At 46.9% G+C, this 18,967-nt stretch overlaps 1 protein-coding gene across 1 annotated transcript in view; it reads right to left on the bottom strand.

The window, feature by feature from the left end:
- Positions 1-3,489: 3,489 nt before the first annotated feature.
- Positions 3,490-18,967, bottom strand: part of ADCYAP1R1 (ADCYAP receptor type I) — a 128,122-nt gene continuing 112,644 nt past the window's right edge. The window contains exons 13-15 of the mRNA XM_061585785.1: positions 11,715-11,844; positions 9,628-9,669; positions 3,490-4,448 (exon numbers count right to left, since the gene is read on the bottom strand). Of these exons, the coding sequence (XP_061441769.1) occupies positions 4,260-4,448; positions 9,628-9,669; positions 11,715-11,844 (361 nt within the window). The 3' untranslated portion in view covers positions 3,490-4,259. The remainder of the gene's footprint in view (positions 4,449-9,627; positions 9,670-11,714; positions 11,845-18,967) is intronic.

Here is an 18,967-nt window from a genome sequence, read left to right as displayed (position 1 = left end):
GGCAGAACAGTCCTTTGACACCAACACAACTTTGATCCATTTATGGCAGTGGCATCTAGGCTAATTTCTACTCCGATGCTCATTGGATCTTGGTGTTCATATGGAATTGTCCAAATTGGCTCCATTACCATGTATGGAATCTTGGCAACTGTAGTTGTTTGGCACTCCTAGAAAAGTTGGCAACTAATGCAATGGTAACTAAGGGTATCTTGCCCAAACACAGACAAAATCTAGATTTACACCCTGTTCCAGCACCTCTTTGCTGGCACAGAGGCTGACATGTACGCACATAGTTCTCCTGTGCACAAGGGCTTCTTGGTATACTTTCATGGAAGGGATGGTTCCATCTACGCAAACCCAGGAATGTGCTCACAGAACTGGCCCCTCTACTGAAGCAAATGAGCAAGTTCATGCATGTATCATCATGCATAAGAAGCACTGGATGAAGGCAACCATGTTGATTACTTATGGGTTTTGGGTTTTGTCCCATGCACTTACCTGTAGTGGTGCAGAAGCTGCTTCCCCGTGTCTCCTTCCCGGTCATGTAGGGATGAAGGAACAATGGGCAGTGGTGTTGATATAGTTCTTCCCATGGAGTCCATCCATTCCCACATGGCTCCTTCATTTCCAGAACAGCACTGGATAAAAGAGGGGTGAGGAACCTGTGGTCCTCCAGATGTTGGTCTGCAGCCTCCATCACCCCTGACATTTAGCAATGCTGGCTGGGGTTGATAGGAGCTGGAGTCTAACAGCATCTGGAGGATCTCTGGTTCCCCACCCCTGGGATAAAGTCATAAGGAAATGGCTTCTGTGCTACTATCAATGAGGGTAGCATTGTGTTTTTTTACTGCAGCCAGCATGTGAGGTCTTCACCATGCAGCCACTGTCTGCCCATCCACTGTTTCATGGACACTTTTCTGCCAGTTCATCAAATTGACATGCTCATTTGTCCATTTCTTATTTCAAAAAAATCCACAAAACTTTTTTTAAAAAAAAACACATTTTGCATGACATCACAACATAAGCGAACAAAATCCAGAAAGGGAAAGGGGAACAAAGAAGCAAAGAGCTTTTGTACACAGTGGCCCCAATCCAGCCATTGAAAGAGAAAGAGCCCCTTACACCTGTGCTGTTTTTCTCAGAGCCAGCAAAATGGGGCAACCATCTTCTGGATCCCAGTGGTTTTGCTTCACCCCTGGTGGCTCTGCTAAGATGCGATGGCTGCAGTTATCACGAGGTAGATGCCAACCTACCTCTTGTATGGTGGTTAGAGGTGACTGATTGGGTGTCAGCAATAACTGGCAAGTTGATAACTTGCAGCCTGCGTTAAGCATCCCATGGAGGGAAGATGGCTGCAACCTTGAGGTCAAGATTCCTAAGTGGTAGCAGCCCTTTCCAAAAGCCCCAAGAGCTCAGAGCTAAGAGGGACCTCCTTTTTCACTTCAACAGAGAGTGTTTATGCTCAGCTGTCTCTGCCATGGAAGGAAACAAGGGCATTCTGGCTCCTGCATTGTTCTCAGTGTGGCCTACACAACTGGTGACCAACAGAGCCAAATGCAGCCCGTTAGGGACTTGATAATCCACTTGGAAAAACAGGAGTGGGACAAGGTTGCTGAGAACCTGGTGGACCACCATACATGGTCTAACCCAGAGGTAGTCAACATGGTGCCCTCCAGATATTGTTAGACTACAACTCCAGCAACCCCAACCAACATTGCTAATGGTCAGGGATGATGGAGAATGTTAGCATATGGAGGGCACCACATTGGCTATCCCTGGCCTAGCTAGTGGTCCTGGACTGGGCGTTCTAACTCACAAGCTGTGCCAAGCCATTGCCTCTGGAGGTTTTCCATGCATATTACAACTGATCTGGGGACTAATGTGTCTGTTGAAACTGCAAAACTGTTTTGTACATACCATGAGATACAATCCTCTTCAAATAGAGAAATGTGTAGGGTCCTACAGTTCCACCCCACAGTGTGGTGCCTCCTTGCGGAGGTTTCTAGGAAGAAAGCCCCAATTTGCACAATCTCCTTCACTCAATTTTTACATAGGGAATAGAATCACATGAACCAGGCTACCCCATACATACGTCTCTCAATGGAGAACCCCTATCAGGTGTGAACATTAATTGTAAGGTGAAGGGCGTGGATACCACTGTCCTCCACCATGCAGAGCAGAGCATGTTGCTCAATATGCACAAACCAAGCTGTAGCTCCGAGATGGGAGTCTCTAGCCCTCCAGATGGTGTTGGACTCCCGACTCCCATCAGCCTCAGCTGGGGATGGAAGGATCTGTCACTTGTAGCTCTCTCGGTTTCTAATCTTATATTAAGTTCTTCACATTTCTGTAAACATTGTTTGGTTGGCGAACTGCATCGCAAAATTTGGATAAGTGCAAATTTCGAAGGATGGCTGTGTTTCAGTTCTCAGATTGTTTTGGAAAGTGCGAATTTGATACATTCGGATTCAAATGTCAACTGAATCAAATCACACACACACATCCAGCTTCAGTCAGCACAGCCAATGGTGGGGGATGATAGAAATTGTAGTTCAAAAACATCTGGAGGGCACCAGGGTCTTCAGCCCTGCTCTAGCTTAATGCCCACTTCTTGCCCACTCCCCATATTGAAACACTTTAATTTAGAAAAAGAATTCATTTAAATGAAGGAGAAAGAACCAGCCCTTTCAATGCAACGAACGTTCTTGGCCTTTTTGTTAGCTTGCATCCATTAACAAAATATTATATTTTTCCTCTCTAATATACAAACAGGCACGCTCACACACTCACATTAAAAGACTAGAGAGGATTTGAAACATCTAGATAGGCTCACACAATCCACAGTGAAATGAGAGGAGTCCTTCAGAGGCTTTCATGCCTCACAGAAAGCCTCCTGAGAATTGACATCATCGATATAATTCGGCTGAAGTAGCTATGTTTCGATTGTGGCTCTGACTAGAAGGCAGGATCAAAGAAGGTCTTTCCTCCTTCCTCCAACCCCAAATCAAAGGCATTAATGATTTCCTTGCAGCTAAACAAACTAAATACTCTGCTGGGAAAAAAAGTGCCTCAATCCCAAAACAAGTTTCCCCACTTCCAAAGTCTGTATTATTTCTCTGCCACAGCATCAGATAGTCCACGGATGCTGCTGGCTGCTGGGCCTTCTGTGATCCAGCAGATCCCCCTGTTTTAGCTTTGTATAATCCACAGAATTTGCATCCTAGCCCTTTTGGTGTGAACCATGGCATGGTGAAAGCACCACACGTTGTGTGACACTCAACAAACGTCAGCCATTCGGGGTCACTGTCATCAGTTACGTCCTGCTTTCTGTGGAAGCATATCAATTAAGAGGGTCTTACGTGTAGTCCAGAAGAAGTGGCATTTATGGACTTTGCCTGCTCTTATTGTGGGGGCAAAATGTTATATATATATATATATATATAGTTTTTTCCATGTTATTTTTGCTGATTTAAAAAAGAAAAAACCTCATCAATCTTAAAAATATAACTCTATCATGGCTTGGATGGCCCTTTTAGAAAATTCACGGCACAACATAAACACTTTCTTAATACATTCTTGGAGGATGAAAAACGCTGTCGCCTCCACTTTGCTGTGTGGCTTTTCCATCTGTCGAAGGGTGCTGCCCATGCTGTTCCATATGACCTCAACAGATGCGTCATGCTTGGGAAGCCTCTGGTGGAATCCATCTCAGCCGTCAGAATGGCACGGCTGATACTGCATCCACCTAAGGACTAATTCTGCATTCTGTCACAAAATAATAGTGGAGAAGAGTCCAAGACAGAGGGCGCAGATGCATTGGGAATGACAACATAAACAAAACAAAACCCACGAGAGGTTCATTCACAGATATCAGCGTGGCAACCAAAATTCACAATGGCACAGGACGATCACCAGAAATGCAAGGCCAACAACAGAATTATTTGCAGCTTGCCGAGATGGTGAGTGGGTTGAACATCTTTTTTTTTTTTGTCTGGGTGATCTCAGTTGCATATTTACAATCCTCTTTGACACCTTCTCTTCCGCACATCAGAGATAAGGGTTCATGCTTCCAGAACAATCTTGTTTCTCTCTCTCTCTTTCTTTAATAAAAGGGAGGTGGATTTTTCTTTTGAAACAAAACAAGACACAGAGACAGACACAACAGCCCATGCCACCAAAATTAATTATGACTTTTGTTGTTGTTTTGTTTCCAAAGGGGCATTTTTCTTTGGGGAAGGGGAGGGCGGTTGTTTATGCGCTCATGTCGCCAGGTTCTCCGCATTTATGCTCGACATGCGGATCTGTGAGCTGCTCTTGCTCAGAATGGACAATTGAGTCCCCCCGTTCACACCGCTGCTTGCTAGAGAGGGATGGCGATGTTTGAAATCCACAGCAAAGTACCGGTTGACTTTCCAGCTCCTCCATTTCCTCTTTATTTCTGATTGCACCTTGAGGGAGAAACTTTAAAAGGTCATTTTTTAATGTACTTAGCCGCTTGGGAACATGCTGACAAAGTTTCATATCTCAACAAGAACCAGAGCTTGGCAAAGTTACTTTTTTGAACTACAACTCCCATCAGCCCAATCCAGTGGCCATGCTGGCTGGGGCTGATGGGAGTTGTAGTTCAAAAAAGTAACTTTTCCAAGCTCTGACAAGAACATCAAGAACATCAGAAGACCCCTGCTGGTTCAAGCCAAAAGCCCATCTCATCCAGGATCCTGTTCTCACAGTGGCCAACCAGATGCCTCTGGGAAGCCCACAAGCAGGACCTCTCCCCGCTTGCCATTCACAGCAGCTGGTATGCAGAGGCAGACTGCCTCTGACAGTGGAGGGAGGAGATGATAAAGAAAAGTCGGGATCCAAAGAGCCCCGTGCAACTTGGCAGGCAAAGTGGGATTTGGGCGATTTAGTTCTTTATAAACATATCATATTACATCCTCTCGCAAAAAGTCAGGGTGGTGTATGGCAATATAAAGACATTTAAAAGCAACCCAAAACAACCATTAAAATCATGCTTGATTGTAGCTTCTCACCCTTTGTGTTGGAGAAAGCTGCTCTGGAGAGACACCTACACAAGGTGTATGGAGAAGGAGCAATAAGGGAATTCTTAACAAACAAACAAAAATCCCAGTACATATATACACGTTTGAGCATAGCTCTATATATTGTCGGCTGGTGGCTCCATGTCAGCTGGCAGCAGAATCCGCTCCAGGTTTTAGGCCGAACTTCCAAGAAGCTGTCCAAGGTGCTCCAGTTCCTTGAAAGTTTGGACTAAAACTCAGAATGGATTCCACTGCCCAGCAGCTACTGGGTCTATTGACATCCCACTCTAGAGATCATTATGCCTACAGGTGTGCATTTAGAACAAGGGTGCAGAACCAGAGAACCTCTCTGTCTGGCCTTTTGACACATTTTCCAGGCCACATCTCTTCCCAGACTCCAGACTCTATCCCCAGCTTATATCCCTTGAGAACCTTGGTCTGGGCTATACTTGGGTGCTTTTTCCGGGCTGGAAGATGTCACTGAATTGTGCTAATGTCTTGCGCTTTCTGGGATGGAGATGTGTGGGTGGGTGTATGCAGGAAAAACCTCTGACATTTACAACACAAAGGTCAGAATAAAACCTGTTGCTCCACTCGCTTCTGCCTCTTGCCCCATCAAGAACCACTGGGATGCAGCCCTTGGGCAGAAAAAAGTTCACCATCCTGTCTCGGAATGGGCCACCGCACCTTCAGATGTTCTGCCATCTCCGTGGCCAGAAAGAAGCTCACCTCCACTTGCCCCATTGCTGTTTCCTGAGACATGGCTTCCTTTTCCTAGCCCTCCTCCTCACACAGCGGCTCGCTGCCGCAACTGGACCCATGTTCGCTGAGTCCATTTCCACACCACGTTCTTCTGACTCAACACCCCACCTCTACACGGCTCTCACCCTAGATGATTTTAATCCCTGCGCTTGCAACCCTAGCAGTTACAAGCTGACCCTTGCCGGTTAATACGGATTATGCATAAGTCAACTGAAGCTTTAGTTCAAGGATGGGGAACCTCTTCCAGTCCAGGGGCCGCATTCCTTTCTGGGCAACCTTCCGAGGGCCACAAGCCAGTGATGGGTGGGGCCAGAGGCAAAAGTAGGCAAAGAATTAATGTACATTTTACATTGATAGAGCAGGCTCATTTCTACACCTCCCTTTCCTCCATTCTGGCAAGCCAGAGGCAATCTTAGCAGAGTGCAAGGACATGTTCTAGCCAGGCAAAAGGGTGCTAAACTGGCAGAGCTTGGAAAAGTTACTTTTTTGAACTACAACACCCACCAGGCCCATCCAGTGGCCATACTGGCTGGGGCTGATGGGAGTTGTAGTTCAAAAAAGTAACTTTTCCAAGCTCTGTTAACAGGGCAGCGAGAGGTATGGCCCGAAAAGAGTTGCAAGGGCCAGACAGAGCAGCTCGGGAGGGGGTGCATTTGGCCCCCAGGCCTGGGTTTCCCCACAACAGTTTTAGCCGATCGATCTACCAGTTAATGTTCATAGCTCCAGACGTTTAAAAGGCATGTACAGTTTCTTCTCAGCTGTGCCGTGATATCATCTGCTGCTTATCTGTCGCCTTCTTCACAAGGAAACCGCTCACAGGGCAAATCGATGTGGAACCAGGAGAGGGCAGGGCAATTCCAGCGATGACGCTGCGCATCCCAATTAGCCCGAAATCCTGGGGTCTGGCTGTACCACGCAGGATGGTGACCTGGAACCCTGTGCAGTCAGGGTGCCCGACTGTACGGAAGCCGCGTTTGCGTACAGAGGTGTACAGAAGGCTTCCCTGCTTTAGGCAGTTGTACGGTATATGCAGACACCGGTGATGGGACTAGTCGGCATTCCCCCATTCACACGTTGAATCCTCATGTGAGCAGTTCTTGTGAAGAAGGCTCATCTATAAGCCGATCCATAATATCCTGTCAAGTCATTTTTTAAGTAATAGTTGTGCGTCCAAATGGACATTCAGCCCTAGCTTTTGGACACCCAGTGGGCACAAGTTGGCACATAAAATGTAATAAATGAACGAAGAACACACATACAGATTGGAATCCCCTGAAACACTGACTAGAGGTACACAATTTTAGTGAAATTGAATAGGAACAGTAGAACATAGGACAACCTTGCACAATAATTCCTAGGCTTCTTACAAACCACCAGTCTTTCTGAAAAACCTCTTAACAAAACCTCTCCCTGTGCACTACAATGTCTGTTTCTCTGTATTATTGTTCTCTCCCCCCCCCCCCGTAAAAGTCTGCAACAGCAGGTTGTGGAGCTGTTCCGATGCCATTCAGTGAAACAAACAGTCTTGCATTCATAGATTCTTCTACCAAGGACATACAGTGAGGACAGTAGCGATAGCAATGGGTAGGCTAGCAAGAATTGTGCTAGGCTAGTAACTTGTGTAAACACATTTGCAAGGCTGTATTCAACCCCCCTTTTTCTGTTTGAACAACTTTCGCCTCAATCCAAATATCAGGCTTGTACATGGCAGCCATTTGAATGAAAAAACGGGCAATCTTAAAAAATGTCCTGTCCCCATCTCCCAGTATTCCAACATACACTACCAGTGACCAAGAAACATAAGACAGAATGAGAACATGGGGCTATGCACATAGGAACAGGCCTGCTTCTGAACTGCTGGGGTGCCCATGGATGGGGAAGAGATTGAACCCCCAGCCCATTTCCTTCCCATTTATTCCTGTGACGTGACGTAAAGCACTGCACTTGGAGACAGTTTTGTAGGGGCAAGATCTGCCCAGCACCTTGGACTGTGGGTTGGCCTAAATGGGGTACAATTAAAGCTGTGCACAGCCCTGCATGTCTGCCCCATGGTCCTGATCTGTGGGTCCCGAGAAGGGCCAGCCTGCTCTGTCCCAAAGATGGGACCACCCACCCTGCCCCGGATCCATTGCCGAAGTTATTCAGGGGGTGGAACTAAAGTGCTTTCTTTTTAATTAAAAAAAATATGGTTAGGAGATCAGGCAGGTGCAACAAGCACGGTGCAGAATGGAATCATTCTGCTGATGAGCAGGACGATTCCATCCTGTGTGTTGCCAGTCGCTGTTCCTTCGTGAGCAGCTTCTCTGCATGCAGGAGAGCCACCTGTGAACATGCAGCAACTGGCAGCACACAGAACGAATCGTCCCACTTATCAGTTTATAAGCAAGAGGATTCCTACTGGGTGGTGCTGCTCCTTTGTGAGCGGCTTCTCTGCGTTCAGGGAAGCAGCTTGCTAAATGGATTCGGATCGCGGGGCTTGGGGAGGCGTGGTAGGAAGTAGGAGAGGTCAGGCAGAAAGGTACCTACCTTCTTCCACAAAAAGGTGCCTCCTTTTCTAACTTTCTCTTCCTTCTTGCACATAACTGCCTTTTCTTTCTGCCCTACGCCCCATCCCCCTGATAGCCGCAGATCACTCGGGACCACCAAAGTCGACCCATAGAGATCCAGGGCTACCTCAGCCCAACTCAGCTGAGGCCTAAATGCCTCCAAAGAGGCCCGATTTGGCTTGGGCCTTAGCCAAATACGGAGCACGACCCTAGATACCATAACTGGGAACAATGTCTCTCCTTTGCCTTCTAAAGGCAGCACAAGGGTTGGAGAGGACAGGCCAACACGTTGCCTTCCTATCTCAAGAGTGGACTTAGAAGGAACACTGCCTCTGGGCTGAGGAGGAGGGAAGGGTGCCTCACCTTCTTCTCAGGACCTGGAGGCCATCTTTGGTTTGAAGGACACTGGAAGGGGGATGGTGCAGGGTCAAGTGGTGAACAGCAACACCACCCTTCCCTCTCTCCATCAATCTTCATAGACTTTTGTCTAAGAGGAGGTTCACATAGATCCTTTCCATGCTGGAAAGGATGTGTAGAGTGGGCCACAGGGCCATGTGATCTAGCCCTGCCCACTTCTGCTATGCAAGCTAGCTCCACCCAACACCATGTGCTGTTGCCATGCTCACCCAACATTCTTGGGTTCAACAGATGTTGGAAGGAATTCTAAATGAGCATGCCAGGGAAGGGTGGCAACAGTAGTTGTGGTAGGGCTAGAGTGTGCAGCCTTGTGCCTCCCCTGCATTCTTTCAATACACAGAAGCTTTCATGTGACACCCCCACCCATGGCCATGAAACAATCAGTTTAAGAGCAGAGGGATCCCAATCATCAGAGGTAGTTAGGGTTGCCAGGTTCATGGCCTGAGACTGATCCTTTATCTTTAGGAGAAGAGAAAGTCAGCCAAGTGCAGGTGTTCTTGCAACACTGTAATGGGAAAAACCACAAGGTGGAATTCTCCCTTCCCCCTGCACAACTTTTAAAGATACAGAAGACCTCTTGGAGGCTGGGCCTGGCAACCAAGAGGTCTTCTTGTGCAGGGGGAAGGGAGAATTCCACCTTGTGGTTTTTCTCATTACAGGGTTGCAAGAACACCTGCACTTGGCTGACTTTCTCTTCTCCTAAAGATACAGGATCAGTCTCAGGCCATGAACCTGGCAACCCTAGAGGTAGTCCAGGCCATGAATGGCAGCAGAGAGGGACAGAATGGAAGGTGAAGAAGCTAATAGGCATCAGACAAAATATCTATGGGAAGAAGGAGCCAACAGTTCAAAAATCTTACCTCCCCATTCAGGAAGCAGTAGAGTACAGCAACAACGAAGCCCTGGGGAGAAGAGAAGAGACACAACCATGCATTCAGATACACTGAGAATTGCCACTGGACCCCTCCAGACTGGTATATTTTGGTGGGTGCAGTTTCCCAACATGTCATTGATGCAACAATAGCGTATTAGTGGCAGATGTAAACTGCACCATCCACATTCTGCTTTAGTAGTTCTGTGATGCTTCCCTAATATTACTGCATTATTCCCACCTGGAGGGACACTCTTGCACTCTGATAATGAAGTAGGGCACCAGGTTATATGCGGCAGTTTGGCAAAATGCAAGAGGTGGCGAGTGGACGTTGCTATAGCTTCAAATGTTTCTGTTTAGGCAAGCCTACCCAGACACGTAGATTTTGACGCGTTTTAATGTTTTGAGCTTATTGCTCTTTTAATTGTCTTTTTAAAGTTTTTAATTATGTGCTTTTAACTGTTCTTACCGATAATTTTAATGTTTCTTGTAAACCACTTAGAGGTTTGTTACAATCAAACGGTACAGAAATTGGGTTAAATAAATAAATAAAAATAGCGCAACGAAAGCAAGACAACTCCCCTCTTCCTCCCATCATTTGTGGCATAAATAGTTACAGGATTTCAGCGACAGGACATGCATTCATTGGATATGAAGCTGCATGACTGCCCAAAAATGTTTGCAAGAGCAAACGGTGTTGGAAGCGGGATTGTGTTTAACCACCCCAATACCATCATGAGCACAAATAATCATGAATGCATGATTTAAGAAAGACATCTGGAAGGTCCCAGTAACAATGAGAGACATTTGTATCTTGATCTTCCTATCCTAGGGCAAGAAGGCAGGATCAGTATCACACAGCGATCCACTGATCGCTGGTGGGTTGGATGAGGGTCAGTGAACTGAGCTTAACTCCTAGTAAGATGGAGGTGCTGTGGGTGAGTGGCTTCCATATCTTCAAGAAAGCAAACTGCCTGTTCTGGGTGGGATTGCACTCCCTCTGAGGAAGCAGGTTTGCAGCTTGGGGGAATGCACCTGGGTTCATTTTTATCGCTAGACACCCAAATGGTCTCAGTCACTGGGAGCTCCTTGTATCAGTTTCATCTGGTAAGGCAACTGCAGCCATCTCTGGATAGCTTGGCCACTGTGATTCAGGCATTGGTAACCTCAAAATTAGACTCTTGCAATGTGCTCTGCGCGACATTTCCCTTGTGTTTGGTCAGAACGCAGCATTCCAGCTGCTGATGTGGGCTTCCCTGAGACCTCTACTTCTGGAGCTGCACTGGCTGCCTATATGCTGCTGGGGCAAAGTCAAGATCTTACTCTAAGCATGCAAAGCCCTAAACAGTTTGGGACAAGCCTACTTGAGGGACTGTTTTTCCCTATATACTAATGCTTGAACTTTACGTTCAGCCAGAGAGGTGTTATTAAGGGTGCTACACAATGTTTTCCTCGCTTCTATAAGAAAAAGGTAGTTAATGTGTCTGTGTCTAGGCTGTAGATTTTTATTCTTCATGGGTCTAACACTGCAGGCAAACGTTAAGGGTTGTATCCAACTATGTTCTACTCAGAGTAAACCCACTGATATTAACAGGCCTAAGTTGGCTGTGTCCATTTATTTCAACAGGTCTGCTCAGAATATGACTAATGTTTGGATTCAACCCTAAGTGTAATTCACTCCTCTCCAGTCTCTGAATACCTAAGAAGGAATTTAGGAATCTGCATTATATTAAGTCGGACCAGAGGTCCATCTACCCAGTGGTGGCTGATGGCCCCATATCAGTAGGGTAGTGGAATCCACTCTGGCTTTTAACTCAAACTTTCAAGGAGCTATCCAAGGCTGAACGTCTAACACCTAGCTCAGAATTGTCTACATTGACTGGTGGTGGTTCTCCAAGGTTACAGACTGGGGACTTCCCAGCCCTACCTGGAGATACTGGGGATTGTAACTGGGACCTTCTGCATGCAAGGCAGATGCTCCACCACTGAACTACAGCCCTTCCACTACTCAGCTATGACCTTTCCTTGTTCTTATAGGTGAACAGACATACACAGGCTATTTTGCTGTATACCAACCTGGAAAGATCCTAGCCCCAGTTCGAAGACCAGCCTCTCCCTTTTGCTGACATTCTCTGGATAAAAGGCAAACACTGTATAATGAATCCCAAACAGTGGAATAAGTAGCAAGGTTGACCGAGCCAGTCTCCTGTTAGGATAAAGACAAAAGTACCTCTTGTAAAGCACTGTGTATACTCCATATATTTGCTTTCAACATGGAGATGAAACGCCCAATGAAGCCTTTCCATTAGATGCATAATCTGTATCATCAACATTTGCTTCCATTGCTCTGCCTTAGATAGGCACAAATAAACAAATAAAACAGGGCTCACCACTATTTTTAGGTTCAATGGCACCTTTGGATTTCTGAGTGACTACCATGGGTGCCGCTTCCTTGGGTCATTTTTCCCCCCTCCTCCAGATCAGTCCCCCTCTCCCATGAAAGGCAGAAAGAGAGATAGCTAACACATGCACACTTCACTTTTCCAATTGATCTGGGTAAATGTCTGATCCAGAAGAATTAATCTCTGCCTTGAACAGAACTATAGGGCAGAAAGAGGAAGTAGTAAAGAGTGTCAGTCTTCCAACTTCCTCCTTCTTCTCTATGTACTTTTCAAAGGAGAAAGAGGGAACCATCCTCACCACCTCATGATTAAAGGGGAGGTGAGTGTAGGGGTCTCCGAGGTGTTGTGAACACCAGGAGAAGACCTCAAGGGTTCCACTGCATCCATGGATGCCATGTTGGTAACCCCTGATATAAAATGTATGGAACTGATTTATCCTGAATCAAACCATTGCTCCCTTTGCCAACCTGGTGCCCTCTAGAGGTTTTGAACTATGATTCCCATCAGCCCTAGTCAACACGGCTGCAGGTTAAAGAAGGCCTCTCTAGATGCTGTTGGACTACAGCTCCCACCATCCCTGACCATTGGCCATGCTGAGTGAGGCTGATGAGGGTTGTTGTCCAAAATATCCAAAACTCTAGGGTGGGGGAAGCTGCGCTATGCTCTGAACAGCAGTTGTTCTCAGGGGTCTTCCTCTGCCCTAATACCTTAGATCCTTTCACCATGCTCAGGATGGGACCTGTAACCTTCTGCATCCAAAGCTTGAGCTCTACCACTGAGTCATGGACTCTCCCCATGAACTGTGTAATTGCACGTTGCCAGCATATCACAAGTGCTAACGGCTTTGTCCCGAAGTTTTGTCTGTGCGGTTCTTTAGACAGAGTTATAAGAAGTGTATGCTTTACTTTTGAAAATCCAGCTGTTCTTCTGGGGATCTTCGTTCTCATCAGCATTCTCATTTGTATTATTATTTGTTGGGTGTTGTGGAGAAAGTGAAGTGATAAATAAACACAGGAAGCCAAGCCGTAAAATAACAACAAAAATACCAACGTGCAATCTTGCTTTTACTGCAGTTCAGAGCAAAACTCCCTTCCATTTCCCATGAAGCAGGAATGCAGCTGATACCAGGAAGCCACTGACAACTTTTGGATGTCATCGGCCAGGAAAAATCTCCTGGGCTAGCCTTATAGCAATGATGAACTGCAGGTATGCAAGAGTACTGCTTTTGGATAGCCTTCTATGTCCTGGCATCTGAGTGCTACTTAGATACTGTGATATTGTAATACTGGCTCACTTGTGATACTGGCTCACAAATTTGACATAATGGCGTGGTTCAGATGATAATTCCCAGCTTCATTAACCATGGCTTATGAAGCTGGCAATGAGCATTAGGGCCAAACATTCCTTCCTTGCCTTCTTCCTATTGGACAAAAGCTCCAGTATGAAGTCCCACCATTGGAGGTAGTATGCATCTGAATGCCAGCTGCTGGAAATCACTGGTGGGGAGAGCCACATCCTTCCGGCAGGCTTCCCATTGGGGCATCTGATTGGCCACTGTGAGACCAGGATTCTGGATTAGATTGGCCTTTGGCTTGATCCAACAGGGCTCTTCTGTTGTTCTTGGATTAAGCCCGAGTTCCCTGCTACAGCTGGACCAGGGAATGCTGGGTTAATGGTTAACAAACCAGGAAAGTAAGCCGGAGTCGCATTGAGGATGACATCCCGGCTTTGGAGGGTTAACCAACATGAAGCCACATTTCCTGGTTCTGGTGCAACAGGGAATTCTGGGTTAGTACAAGCTAGGCTTGGTGGATAAAGGGGAGGGAGAAGTTCTCATCCCCAATGTTCCTTCCCGGTTTCATGACATATGGTTGATGAAGCTCAGGATGAGCATCAGAACTGGGCACTTGATCCTCCAGCTCCAGCCTCCATCCTGGCTTTCGACAGGCCTTACTCATGGGACTACCCTAACCAAGTGTTACCTTTCTGTTGGCCATCCTGCAAATGCTGCACAAGCCTCACTTCCTGGAAACCTTGATGGAAGTGATTCCTCCCAAAAGGTCCAGGCTCAGGGAGAGGGCCTTCTCAATCCCTTCTGAAGCCAGTCTTCCTGTCTGCAATACGGGGATAGTACCAATCTCTCTTAAAGGGTGGTTGTTGTTATAAGAATCACTGAGGCTTACATGATGAAGTGTGTCGAGCACTTAGGAAACGCACTTTAGAAATATGTACCTTGAGACTCTTTTCAGGGTAGTGACAGAGAAGTGCAGCAGAAGCACAGCAAGGACGAGGAAACTAAAAGGAAGCTCATGGCACGCTGGCACGAGTGGCATTAAAAGAAAGGGAAAGGAAGGAAGTCACGGCATGAGCTCAAGCCAGGCAAACAGATGCGATATCACTACAGTGCACCAATTTAAAAGCACAACAGGTACATTTAGACTGCAGTTCCTAAACCACGTAATAAAAGGCAACTTGTACATCCATCAACGTGAGCATAGGCCCACACTGACTTGGATCTAGCAAGACAGCGAACTGTGTAAATGGATGGAGATTCATATGCTGATTCGGCTACTTTGGTTTCCCATTACTAAAGAGACAAGCCGCACAGCAGCTTGTCTCTTCAGCAGTGAGATCAATTATGGTGAAAAACAGCAAGCAGCAGCGGGCAGTGGGGTGGGGAGGCGGCCCTTATCTGACCTCCCGGCAGGTGAGTCACTGCTGATTACTGGGAGGGGGAGTGGCAGGGGCAAGGTGGTGGGAAGGTCAGTGTGTTTGCACAGTGCCAATCTCCCCACCACCTCGTCCCTCCCACTCTCCCTCCTGGTAAGCATCAGTGGCCCACTGCCAGGGGGACAGGTAAGCGTTGCCTCAGCCCACCATCCACTCCTGACAGCAAGCAAACTAGTGCTTGCTGGGATTCCAGCCGCAAGTTCCCTGTAGAAAACTTCACAACAGGAGACAGTATAGTAGAGCAGAAATTGTATTGCTTGGGAATAGGGAGGCCTGGATTCAAATTCTCCCTAAATGATAAACTCTTGGGTGGTCCTCAGCAATCGCAGTGTCTCTGTCTTCGTTCCCCAACTGCAAAATGGCAAAATGAAAGAGTTGCAGTGGTCTAGCGAGGATGGACCAGTTAATTTCTGCAAACCACTGAGTGAGCTGAAAATTCATATGGAAATACCAGCCATCAAAATAAAGGGTCCATCACGTGTTTCAAGAGGAAACAACACATTATGAGTGGAATGTTAACTTCTATTGACTTCCACAGGTCATCTGAGAAAGAGGACTTGGGGTTACGGGGCTTGCTCATATTGGGTAAAACCATACGCCTTTGTGACTTCTGAAGCACCTGGCCAAAGAAAGCCCCCTGACCACGTATGGCAGCTGTCAAGAACAGTCCACGTTTGGAACCAGAACTAGATGAGACTTCCTCAGAAGGGGAGGAGGAGGAAGAAGAGGAGGGCTCCATCACTGGTGACAGAGTATGGGGCATTCTGGGAGCTCAATGCCCAACCCTCAGGTCTCCTCCATCACCTCCAGGACCCCAGGAGCAGAGACAGAAATGAGACTGAGCTCAACCCAGACCAGCACACCTCTGGCAGCATGACGTGCTCTTCAGGAAGAGAAAGCAAGAACCTAAGCACAATCCAGGTCAGGGCTCCATCGATGCTTCAGGAAGGATTGGGGAATAAACATCCATAAAACCTCCACCAGCAACATCCAGGACGCTGAACAGCTCCCACTGTCTACTTCCTAGATCTGTGTGCTAGTTCTGACTCTGTGGCTGCCTCAGTAAACCTTGCCATGGGTATAACCTTGTCCTTCTGGGCAGCTCCCCAGCCTTGCTGGTAAGATGGAGAATCCACACCCCCATGGCTCAGGTTTGGTGAGAACAGGACAGTTGTCTAACATGGCTCAATAAATCCCTCTTTTGCAGAAACAAGGGCTGGCAGGCTACAGTGCATGGCTGGCAGGTAGTGTTTGCCTTGGTGGGTGATGATGAGTAGGCCTGCCACCCTGAAATAGCTTCAACGATTATGAAATATCTGCACAGGAAATGAGATGAGTGTCAATTTTGTGCCCAAGTGAGACTCTATAGTGGATTTCTGGGTTACAAATTAATTATTCCTATTTATCAAGTGGTACCTTACCTTGTATTGCGCACACAATTAATCAGTAAGCTAATCGTCTGTATTGTCTAGGGGAGGATAACTGCGCTACTCTCTTCCTGCTGTTTTACATTTCTCATGAGAAACAGATGTGTGGTAAGACTCTCCTTGCCATTTGCCAACATGATCCAGACGATGGGTTTCATTAACCTGTTGGATCGGGAAGCATGGGAAACCAAAATCCCCATGCCTGCCTGAAGCAATGGATGCTCTCATGTGTGCTTAGCAGCGTTCAGGCCTTAGAGATGAGGCTTTCGTGGCTTCTGCTATCATCAGCTGCTCTTCCCTGTCACTCCAGGGAGTAGCCTCCACATTTTACAAGGGCAAGTTTTCTTTGAAACGGGGAGGGCATTAGGAAGGACTGGCAGGGCACTTTCTTGGGCTTGGTCATTCTGAGCTTTCTTGGAGAATGCTCAAAAGCAGCTGGACCCAATAATGAGGTGAGCTTGCCCATCAATAGAGAGGTTACAAGCATGCATGCCATGATAGGTTACCATTTGGCACTCATACCTGATTACCATTGGGCAATGTTTCGTTGAGTCATTGAGAGAGTGACCAGGAGAGGTGGATTTACCTGCACTCTTCTTTCATCATTTCTGTGGTTCTGTCTGCCCTGCCTTTCAGTACTCCTCAATTCCAGTTGCCGTGCTTAGACTTGGAAATTCGCTGTCTTGGAAGGTCCTCCTTGCCTTCTCCTTGCTGAGCTACTGACAAAGCCCTAACACTTTCCAGATTAGGGAGATGTTTAACCTTTGAAAGCTGATTTTGAAAGCCTGGCCTTGCTATACTCCACTTGCTCCTATGGGTCTTTATGCAGGTTGCTACCTATCAAGCCCTAAAGAGCTTGCGGCCAAGTGACTTGAACAATCATCTCCTCTTTCGTGCATCTGCCCGTCCTTTAAAATTGGCTGCTGCAAACCTCTTGTGTGTGCCATTGCCTTCTGAGGAAAGGCTGGTGGTCATGTGTGACGGGGCTTTTTCTGTGGTGGCATCCCATATGTGAAGCTCCCTGCTCCAAGAGATTAACCCAAATCAAGAGGTTGTCTTCCTCTTGATTTGGGTTCCTTTTCCCTTTCCAACAAGGTTTTGAGTCTGTTGCTGCTTGATGTAATGATTATTGGTGTTGCTCTTTGTGCTCTTGAGGTTTTTTGCTTGTTGGTTTGTTTGTTGGGGTTTTTGGCTGCTCTTTTTCAATTGATAATTCTGTTTTACTGGTGGTCTTACTGCTATTTTCTCTTTATCATCTCTCTTCCCTCTCCTTTGTCTTCACTAGAGCCGTGCCAAAATTTGTCCTTGAAAGTTTCCCATTTTTCTGCCTCATTTTCTGAGCACTTTAAACTTTTGTAGGGATGGGGTTTTTGAGCTTACTTTGTCATTTCAAGATGACCAAAGGTTTTTGTGTGTGTTTTCTTTCTTTCCAGTAAACATTTCTCCAGCACTTTGCAGCCTCCTCGGCTGCCTGTACTTCTTGATCTGAAAAAGGCCCATCAGAGGAGTTATCTTATGTCTTCCCTTGGACTTTAAGTGTGTGGGCACCCAGGAAGGCTGCAGGATGGAGACCACTGATAAAATGATGTGTAGAAAGAACAGACACTCACAAACATCCCTCAACAATGGGGAAGTGGCCAAGGCTGAGGTGTGTGTGATTTTCTTTCCATTAAACATTTCCCCAGCATCCTGAAGACTCCCCGGCTGCCTACACTTCCTCATCTGGGAGGGGGGAGCCATGAGAGTTACCTTTTTTCTGATGTTTAAATCTATGTTTTTTTATATTGTATGTTTTATCCCACTCCCCATAAGCTGCTTTGAGACATATAGTGAAAAGTGGGATACAAATTCCTTAGATAAATAAAATCTTCCTCTGGCCTTTAATCAAAGTGTGGAAAGCCAGGGAGGCTGCAGAGTTCAGAGCATTTTACTTTGGCACAGTGCTAGTCCTGATGTGCTGTGTGACACATCTGGACTGAAAAGCTGTGGCTCCTGGAACTTGTAGTCTTCCCATGAACTACTCCAAGTGCCAGAGTATGTCCCTCTTTCACCCCCAATGCACTGCAGTGTATGTCAGCCCAGCTGGCCCTACTGTTTTGCAGAGTGAGGCAACCACCTCAAGTGGCAAATGTTGGGGCATGTGGAGTGGCAGTAAGGTACTGAAAGACAGAGCGATGTGTGCCATGTCCTAGCTGCCCTTCACCTTCTTAACTAGCCTGGCATCCTCAGGTGTGGTGAAGGATGCTTGTCCTCTCACTAGTGCTGAAGCGTCCGTCCAGTCGGCTTCTGTACATGGAGGGGAGGGGGTGCCATCTCGTCCTTTGCCTAGACAGCAAAGTGACTTGGGCTGATCCTGTGCATCAGAACAGCATGAAGGGGAGGGGCAAGGGCTTTTTCAAAATCTCTTCCTCCTCCCTGCTCCTCTTAATGCTGCCACCCCCACCTGAAGGTAAGAGGAAGAGTAAGCAAGGTGCTTTGGGGGCTGGTGTGGGAGGGAAGCCAAGAGCCTTTCTCCAGCCGGGAAGCTGATCCAAGTCAGGCAAGATTGCTGGGATAAAGGGTTTAAAAGCTTGCCTCTACTTTTGAAGTGCCTGTTTGGGGACCCCCAAAGTTTGTTTCCAAGCCAGTCAACCCACCATCACCATTCCAAGTAGTGACAATTTGGTGAAGGGTTGTCTGCATTGATCTAGCCAACCTGGTGCCCTCTAAATGTTGTTGGACTACAACTCCTCTGGCCATTGCCCCTGGCTATTAGGAGTTGGAGTCCAAC

Source organism: Rhineura floridana, chromosome 10 (assembly GCF_030035675.1).
Source record: "Rhineura floridana isolate rRhiFlo1 chromosome 10, rRhiFlo1.hap2, whole genome shotgun sequence".
Lineage (NCBI taxonomy): Eukaryota > Metazoa > Chordata > Lepidosauria > Squamata > Rhineuridae > Rhineura > Rhineura floridana.
This window is presented reverse-complemented; position numbering and strand designations above follow the sequence as displayed.